Source organism: Centroberyx gerrardi, chromosome 14 (assembly GCF_048128805.1).
Source record: "Centroberyx gerrardi isolate f3 chromosome 14, fCenGer3.hap1.cur.20231027, whole genome shotgun sequence".
Lineage (NCBI taxonomy): Eukaryota > Metazoa > Chordata > Actinopteri > Beryciformes > Berycidae > Centroberyx > Centroberyx gerrardi.
The window spans coordinates 17,266,153-17,275,901 of NC_136010.1; the positions used below are offsets into that span (position 1 = coordinate 17,266,153).

Consider the following 9,749-nt stretch of genomic DNA (forward strand, 5'->3'; position numbering starts at 1 on the left):
CTATATGGTGAAACACATCAATTCTGGACATGAGCTAAACATTTCCAAGAGAATATTGTACAGCCAGTTTTAACAGTTTTCCTGCTCATCTGTTTAAAGTGAACACCCCGCTGGACTTCTGGCCCCATCCCGATCTGTAATGTAATACCAAAGGTGTTGTTGTACTATTGCTTTCAGGGTATAAAGATTTTATCCCAGTTAGTAAACTGTTGCTGCCCCAACTACAGATGGGTGAATCCATCAACATAAGAACTACTATCTAGTAGGCTGCGATCAAGATAGAAATCATAAGCAAATGAGTACGTTTCTGATTAGTTTGAACACCACTTAGAACTTCACCAACACTATAAGCCACAACATAATACCACTCCAACACTTCCCATTCTCTCCTGCACCTACACACTACAGCCCCGGGGGCTTGAGCTGGAGCTGGTGGAGATAGCAGTTCAAACTGATAAGGCTCTGGACCTCTTCAGTCAGTTCAAAAACAGATGGGAGAGAAGTCTGTCACCTCAAATGACCCCTCGGTGGTGCGAATGCTGTGAGATTCGGTGTCACTCTCCATAACGTAGGCTAAACAAGAGGGTGGGCTACTGAGAAACTGAGGTGTGCCCCTCCATCACAGAGACACACCCGCCTTTTCTTCTCACTCTCCACCCCACTTATTCACATTTTTCAAAAGTGTGGAGTAGGCAGAGACAGGCTGAAAATGGCGTTTCAGTGCGCTTTGAGGTTGAGGAAAAGGCTGATCCCTGTTTAGCTTTTGAGGGCAACTTCACCGCAGAGCTTGTTTGTTGCTGTTTGACAAGCAGGGTTCCCACACTTTGTTGCTAATCAAAATCCATGACCTATTACATACAGCTCAACTTCCACTTGCAATATGTGTAAGAATCAGTGCTTAGAGGTTACATATCTGTTGTTGTTGTTGAATAGCTGATTTGGATGTCAAAGGTCTTGTTTTGGCAGCTATCATTTAGGACTTAAAGGACAATACCGTTTTTTTTGTCGTTTATTTGCATGTTTTAGCCCATTTACTACACTGCATGCATACTTTACAATATTACCAACCACTTTCCAAAGCACACCTTACTTTTTTTTTTTTTTTTTAGATTTTTGCATATTTACCCCATTTCCCATCTCAAAATTCTCTGCTGCTCCAGCTAACATTGTGCCCGGGTTTATAAGGCATGGAAGTATGAATTTAGTTTGTAAAACAATCTTTTCTTCAGGGACTATTTTCTGGCGGAGATGTACATGAATTGTGCATTCACATGCTAATGGAAATATCGGAAAATGATAGAATTTCTTACTTGGTAGTTAGCCAGACTATCAGAACTTTTTTTAAAGCAAGAAGCAGCTAAATCTACATAATCCTTTTCACGACAACGTGTTTGCTTATCATTTGTCTTCTGGGGTTGATTTTTTTGACAAAATAACAAGTGAATGCAATGCTGTTTGGAAGCAGATGTGGAAATCCCGGATGTCGGAGCTTCCCATCAGCATGTTCCCCAGAACACCTGCAGACTTCTCAAATCAATGTGCACATTCAACTAAATTACCACGCAACGATAAAGAACTTTGACAAAAATAAACCCGGGCAGGATGTTCACTGTGATGGATTACCTATCTGAAGCAAGTTTCAAGTTGATTTTCATAACGCAATGAAATTAATGGAAAAGAATGGATGCCTGGGAGGTAGGAAAAAACACACTGAAACATCTAAAAGTATCGTATGCACTGGAAAATGGTCAGTAGTAATGTTAAGTATGTGTGCAGTGTAGTAAATTGGCTAAAACATGCAATAAAACCGGTATGGTCCTTTAAGTAATCAGGACATTTTTTGGGGGGCGGGATAATATTCCTTCACATTTGATCTACTAGCAATCAAGCTTGATATTACACGCTTTAATGTAACATTATGAAAAAATTTCCATGACATTTAAAAACAGTTTTGGAAAAAATATGTTATATTGCTCTCTACTGCGTATTTTAAACCGTAAGTATTATTAATGCTGAAATGTGGTTATGTTGATGCATCATATTGCCAACTATTTGGTGCACTGAATAGAGTATCCCATTACATCCTTACATCTGTTTCTGCTAAAACTTAACAATAAACCATAACTGCAAAAGTAGATGAATTACCTGCCTATTGTATGGAGCCTTAAATTGCATTGTTCTGTTTGTGCAGTATATTTGGTGGTGTAGGATGAAGTTGCTCATTGATGCTGATCTGTAGTTAATTTTGCAATTTCCCCAGCCATGGTGAAGGTTGGAAAAAGGGCAAGGAAGCTGATCCCTGGTCAGCACTCAAGGGCAACTTCACTGCAGAGATTATGGGTGTTAGAAAGCAGAAATGATTGTTGGTCTGTGTGTCTGAATGTATAGGCAAATATGGGTATATACTGTATGAGAGTATGCAGGCAAAACTTAAAAACTATGCAGTAGAGGGTCCAAACCTCAGTAACACAGATGTACTCATTGTCTGATCCATAAAAACAAGTGCCGAATTTTCTAATGTACCCAAATGCCACTTGCTATACTCCAACTAGAGTTATGAAAATACTTTATCAGTGCTCACTTGTTACAAGGATGCCCATCCTCTAACAAAGTCCTACAAACAAATCCAAAATCGGTGTGCATGCATGTATGGTCAGCTGGAAGCAAAGACTGCTTTCTTCATTTGTGATAAGGTGAATGTTTTGTTAGTTTAAGTATTGAGGAATGGAGTATGTTACTGACACTGGCCAGCTGATACTTGAAAGGCATCTTCATGGAAACGTAACAATGAATCTCCCATTCACTGTTCGGTGGACTCCAGGCGGAACCTCATTCTAGCATCTGCATGAATCCTCCAGTCCCCTCTGCGTCTCTGTGCAGCAGCATGAAGTCAACTCCTGCTCCATACCAGCTGCCCAGTCACTACTGACCCTGCAGGAGCCTATCCCAAACTAATATTGGTGTGTCTGTGTAATGGCTGGTCCAAGAGTGTGTGTTTGTATGTATGTTTGTGTGTGTGTGTGTGTGTGTGTGTGTGTGTGTGTGTGTGTGTGTGTGTGTGTGTGTGTGTGTGTGTGTGTGTGTGGAGATGAGTAAGGCACTGCAAGTTGTTGCATCAAGAGGCTTGATCAAGTAGACAATGTTTTCCCTAAGTCACAAAGAAAGTTGTTTGAGCACCACACAGGGCCAAGTGCAACTTTAAAAATAGGAACAGAGGAATGTGCACCTGGTTGATGTGTATAAGTATAGCTATTGTGCCAATTTATATGCTGCATTTTCTACGAAATTGCCAACAAAATAAAAAAAACGCACCATGCTGATGTCAATGAGAAAAATGTTGCCTAACGATTGTATTAGTCTACTAATGATTGTGCTGTTGTTGGTAGGAAGAAACAGTTTCATAATGAACCCTACATTTATAAAACCCTTGCACCCTTAAGATCTAATGCTTGAACATGGGGGTACTTCTTTGAGACATGGAGTCATTTTGAGGAAACCACAAGGTCTGGAGAGGTGACGTCCATGTCTTGCCAGCTTTGTGGCACTGCCACGTCTTCAAGCAGCCTTCACAACATGAAAGTATTCAGTGGTACTGAACAGTTGTGAAAGGTTCGGTGTGGGCGTCACAGTGGGATGTCAAGACGTCCTGAGCGTTGTGGTAGTATTATAATTTTCTACTATTTAATTACCTCAGTTGCAGCTGCCCTACCTCTCCTACGCATGACAATTTTGTGTTGGAAAATGTTCAACTGAAAGTAGTAATCCACTTCTTTGCAACACGTCTTGAATAATCACGCCGCCAACAGTTGTTTAGAAGGCTTAAATTCTATTCTTCGTTTTGTTCTTTCTTATTTATGAAGGTATTGTTGTTTTCTGAATATAAGCCGATGGAGCAGTAAAGGTCAATCACATCTTAATTAGGCTGTGCTTGGTTTGAAGTTGAAGAACTTGTCCAACTAGTCATTGTCCTGGCAAAGTTATTTCCTGTAATTGATCCCCTCACACCCTCTAATGTTCATTCCCTAAATGTTGAGGAATAAATACAAAATTGATTGCCACAGAATCAATTATATTCCACCAAAAGGCCCTAAACAAATTTATAATTCAAAATGCTACATAGCAGTAATGCATTGTATTGCCAAAAATGCACTGTGGGCTACAACACTGATAAGCCAGTATTTAAGTGATGCCTTATATAGAATGTGTATGATGTGGTTCAAAGTGACACAATTTATGGGCAGTACATGAATATGTGGACTTCTAAGACTTGATTTAGGATTGCATATGTGAAAATATATGCACAATCTACACTGCAAGCTGCTGCAATCAAGAAAAAGAAGCTGTGACTTGATTTATAGGGAAGGGTGATGGCGAGAAAAAGACCCTACACCTTGTCCTTGATGGTAAGCGCCTCTGGAAGTATTCTGCACATTCTCCAACTCCACCAGCCTAGCTCACAGCACAAGGTATAGTTCAAGGAAGACTGTTGCCAAAAGCATGACTGTATTAGGCCTTTCCTTTTTCCAACTAGAGAGCTTCATCCGACTCTGTTCATTATTCAGTGAATGGTTGGGCATGTTCTGCAGTATGTATGTTTCAGTGACAACCTTTGAGTTATGGCAAACTCCAATGCATTCGTACCAAATCCAATAAACCACCCTGCCTATCCTGTACGACCCGTTGCATAGTTGCTGTGTGTTGCCGAGTTGCATTAGTGTTTTCCAGTAATGTGGGTTGGGCAAAAATGAGTGCGTGTTTACTCTAATTACTGGAATCCTGACTAGTCAAGAGTGTTTCAGCTCAACATGTCTGGCAATTCAGATTCAATAAAGGAACTATAAAAGTGAACATACTTACCCATTGCTGACCCCTGCAACTAATCAGTCCTCCCTCAGAGAGTGTGTGTGTGTGTGTGTTTGTTTGTGTTTGTGTGTGTGTCTGTGTGTGTGGTGATTCAAAGAGGAAGGAACAACTGTAACCCCGATAGAGGCCATGTGTGTATGATGTTGTTGCTGTGTGATTCTGATGTGTATGAGCAGTGAATGGTACATACACGCTGTGCAAAACTTAGACGGTATGGATGTGGCCTGAACTTCAGTGAGTCTGGGGTCGCAGGCTAAGGGAGACGCAGCCTCCTTCTGCCTTCCATCACCTTCCTCCTCCTCTTCACCTTCTTCCTCAGGCCGTCCTGCTGACCTCTGAGACACCTTACCCAACCTCTGACCCTGTGGCCAAAATATTCGCACACGTCAACAATGAGGCCAATTCATGATCTTAAGTTACACACTATGTTTTTCAGTTAAATCAAAACCAAAACATGTACTGGGAACACAATGAAAAATACATTAGCTATACAGCTTTTGCATCTATAGTAAAAAGCTTACAGATCTAACTTAATTCTTCAATCGTCTCATTAAAGTTGCTTACCTTTGCAGTGAGTTTGGCGGTGGCAGCTTTCCTCTGTGGCCGTCCTCTGGACTTGGGCACCTTAGTACCAGAGAGTGACTTCATAGTTTGGGCTGCGTGCTGAAGGATGCAGTCTGTGCCACAGTAAACCGAGTCTGGTAGGGCATGTTTAGAGCAGCCAGGGCCGATGCACAGAGGAAGGGAGCTGTCCATCTCCATCTCAGCCTCGGACTCCGGCTCCATCTTAGGTGCCGGCACCACCTCCTCCTCCACCACCACCACAGTCTCCTGAAACCAGATAGTCATCTCAGACCACAACACCTGGCTTCCACCATGCAAATCAGACAACGCCATATTGTCTTTGACTAATAATACAACTACTATACTACTCTATAACATGTTGCCACACAGGCATGTGACTAAGGCTGGGTGATATAGTTGAAATCAATATCAAAATAATTGAATTTAGAATGAATTAGAATTTTTTTCTATACTGATGCATATCACAATATGGCTTACATATGCGAAATTAAGTTTAATAATCAAATTGTTGTTCATCGCATTGAACTGCATAGTAATGTTAAGTGTGATAGCAAAAAAAACCCTGAAATTTTTAAATAGTATTCCTTGAAATGTTTCATACCTCACTTTGTCATAGTTTTTAAATAAAATTTGCTTGTTATCCTCAATTTAGACAACAGAATTGTGTATCACAAAATCATCACGATATGATTCCACTGAAAGATGATAAACAATAATATTGAATTATTGCCCAGCCCTACACGTCTCAGACATTCCACAAAAAAATAACAGAACCCCCCCCACACACACACACACACACACACACACACAATATTCCACGCTTGTCGTTAAGGGCAGAGAGCCATCTGGGGATCATTGACCATCAAAATCAAATTCTAACCTTGAGGGCCTTCTGCTTTTTGGCCTCTACCCCGTTTTCGCCAGAAGAGCTGGGTGTCAGACATTCAGGCAGGCTAAGCTGAGGCTCTGGCTGAGGGCGGGACTCCGGCTGGAGCTGGCTCAGCTTCTTGGTGGTGCAGGGGGGGCAGATGTAGTCTTGTCCTCTCCTCTCCATCTTGCGACCCTGCGTCTCACTGATGCCAACGCAGTTGCCATGGAACCACTCCTGGCAACTGTCGCAGCTAATCATGAACCTAGAAGTGAAAAATGTGACAGAGAATGAATAGTAATGGCCAGGAAGTAAAACTGGCAGATGGTTTCGGTATGCAAAACAGTGAAGGAGCGGCTCAGGCCAAGGAACCTTGTTGATAGAAATGAGTATATACCTTTTATTGTGTTTCTGCCGACAGATGCAGTACAAAGCATTAGGATCATAACCTTCACTGTCCGATATGCTTGAGTACTCTTCTACGTTCTTCTTCTCCTCCTCTTCCTCTGGTGCATCATCATACTGGCCTGGTGTTACATCAGGAATCTGGTCTAAATCAGTGTCTATGATTATGCAGTCTGAGCTTGATTGCTGAGCAGGACTCTGAGACACCTCTATTACTGCAAGCCTCTCTGGACTGCTTTCTTTTTCCTCTTCCTGCAACGGTTGCCGTTCTGCTTGATTAACAAGCAACACCTCATCGTCATCCTCATCATCATCTGCAGTACTAGACTCGAGCTCTGTTGCCCTGCCCCTCCCTCGTCCCCTTCCTCTACCTCTTCCCCTACCTCTTCCTCTGCCTCTCCCCCTTCCTCTGGCCTTTCCTCTTCCACCCCTACCCCCTCTAGCTCTGGTGTCTCCCTGCCTGCCTTTAGCCATCAGCTGTTCCTTAAGCTGTATCAGAGGCATTTCATCACTGTCCTCTTCTCGACTGGAGATCAACACTACATTGTCACTTTCCCCTTCAACAACATCATCAGGTGCAATGGGCTGCAGGGTCTCCATGTTATTGGTAGCTTCCATATTATCAGAAACCTCAGTCCCATCCATAGCCTCTGAAGCTTCCATGCTATCAGTGGCTTCCAGTTCATCTGCCATTTCCGCAGACATGCCCTCCTTCCCACCAAGCAGTGAGAAGGCAGTGTGGAAGGCAGACCCAAAGTCCTGCCATAAACTGGGGTCAAGGCTCCCTCCTGCAGATGCCTCTGAGGCTGGCTTTGTGTCGTCTGACACTGGTGAGGATGGGGCGGACCATTCTAGGTCATCTATAACACTCCTACTTGCACGGCTAGCTCTTTGGGTGGTGTGGGTGTCTGGAGTGGTCTGGGGTGTCAGCTTGGCTCGGCGACTTCTGCCCCTCCGTGCCGGTGGAGGACTGGGGTTTAGGTCTATAATCTCATCCATGAACTCTCTTCTAGCAATGGTCGTCCGCCTGAAGCCCCAGGACTTTCTAACCTCTGAGAGGGTCGGTCTAACAGTCTTATCTGCCCCTTCCAACAGGCTCTGCTGCTGTTGTTCCTCTACAGAAAGAGAGAAGAAGTAACAGGATTAACAAAAGAGAACCAAAATCTATTTCACCTTCATCTAATCATAGATTAGAGGATAGAGGATTTGTTTTACCTGGATTACTATCACCTGTTTCACTGCTGTGTTCCACGGTGTCGATGTTGACATCCATGGTAGATGAGCTGTCAAAACAGAGAAAATGTAATTTGTTAGCACAAAAACTAAAAAGATTGTTACTTAATGGTCAAACTGCTTGAGGGCTACACATAGTAAAATATGTACCACTCCAAGTTGCAACCAGATATCTGCCAATGTCTAGTTTTCAGAATTTGCAAACTCTCATTTCACTTGTCTGCGTGTACCAGAGTTCAATTGTGGAGGAAAAATATAACAAAAATGTCTACATAATGTTTAAATAATGTCTACCTTGTGTTAGTGTGAGAAGCAAACTTGAACCTAAAGTAATATTTTCCCTCTTCTATTTTGAAAATGGTTGCCCAAAAAAATCATACTTCTAAAACTAGTAGTAGTTTACTTGTTTGTTTATGTATTAGGATCCCCATTAGCCAACACACAGGCGGGCTACTCCTCCTGGGTTCCATAATAATCATACTTACAAAATCAGATGAAATAAATGCAATATTAGACAGATGAAGATTGAAATAATCAATGCAATATTTGAATATGAATTGTTAACTATCAGCAATGAGTAAAGTCAAAAATATAAATCCTGAATGCTGGTGATAACTTAAGTCTGAAGTGGTAGGAGGAGGGGCGCGATTCCTGCTCGTGTCCAAGTTTATAGCCTAAAAGTCTATGGATGTCTACACATTTATAGAGGTATAATTGGTGTTTTGTATTTAGCTTGTTGTGTATGCTTTCACGTCACTTGTCTTTCGTCGGATAACAGTAAAATAACTGAAACCAGGCCAGAATGTAAGTTATGCTGCCAGTATTGTGTCTGGTTTGTCCAAGAGAGCCCGGAATCGGCCATAGTTCCACTCCCCAAAATAATGTTTTGCATAAAATCTAGACGTTGACGTTATGTAGACAGCTGTCGTGTCTAGGCCTACATTTACCGCTAACGTTAGATCTTACCCTCACATCCCAAAATTGGCCTGGCGTAAAGCAAATTGGCTGCACAGTGTAAGAGAGATGAAATTGTGAGTTCACGTTGCGGGCAAGTCCCAAATGTACCTGCAGGCTAAAAATAGCCACTCGGTAGCAAAACAAGAACGAACCAATAGGTCTTCCTGACGTTACTGCTGGACAGCCGGCGTCTGTACCAAGGCAGTAATGAGAGAGTCTTGTTTGGTAACGCCATGAACACTCATGAGTTTCCCATGCACCAGGTAAAGGAGTCGTTTGGGTACGACATTGTTCGCTGCAGCTAAGTTAGCTGCTACCGTACCGAGTAATAAATGCAGTACGCTGCACTGCTAACTGTCTCGAATGGTACAGTCTCGACGCGCTTTATAATATTACACGGTTCTACACCGACCTCGTTAAGAAAATCGACAACATACCTTCGAAACTAACGTTAATTTTCCAGTAACGAATTGATTCGCTGAGCTAGCTAGCAGCATCGCCTTCCATTTTCTTTAACTTGCTACACACGTGATCTCGCGATAAGAAGTGCTGGACGGAATACGACGTGGTTTCCTGTTCAGGCGTTGACTGATCTAAGGTCAGTTGTGGTATCGCTCGTTAATGTAAAAGCTTATCTGTGATCAATACAAAGAGAAGTGAAAGGAATTAAATAATGAACCAAGAAAAGAAACAGGTTCTACTGAGCTGGTGATCTGAATGCACAATTGGGTTTTTTTCTATCCGTATCCAAAATCGTGATGAATTCATTACTAAAGTGGGACAAACCCGTTTCATCTTTCTTTTACTAATGTAAGGACACAGTAAACTGATAAGCACC

The 9,749-nt window shown here is 42.3% G+C and overlaps 1 protein-coding gene across 1 annotated transcript in view; it reads right to left on the reverse strand.

The window, feature by feature from the left end:
- LOC144542300 (death-inducer obliterator 1) overlaps positions 1-9,432 on the reverse strand; it is a 29,708-nt gene extending 20,276 nt beyond the window's left edge. The window contains exons 1-6 of the mRNA XM_078288097.1: positions 9,349-9,432; positions 7,937-8,004; positions 6,714-7,836; positions 6,329-6,581; positions 5,428-5,694; positions 5,153-5,225 (exon numbers count right to left, since the gene is read on the reverse strand). Coding sequence (XP_078144223.1) covers positions 5,153-5,225; positions 5,428-5,694; positions 6,329-6,581; positions 6,714-7,836; positions 7,937-7,994 — 1,774 coding nt within the window. The 5' untranslated portion in view covers positions 7,995-8,004; positions 9,349-9,432. The remainder of the gene's footprint in view (positions 1-5,152; positions 5,226-5,427; positions 5,695-6,328; positions 6,582-6,713; positions 7,837-7,936; positions 8,005-9,348) is intronic.
- Positions 9,433-9,749: the final 317 nt, after the last annotated feature.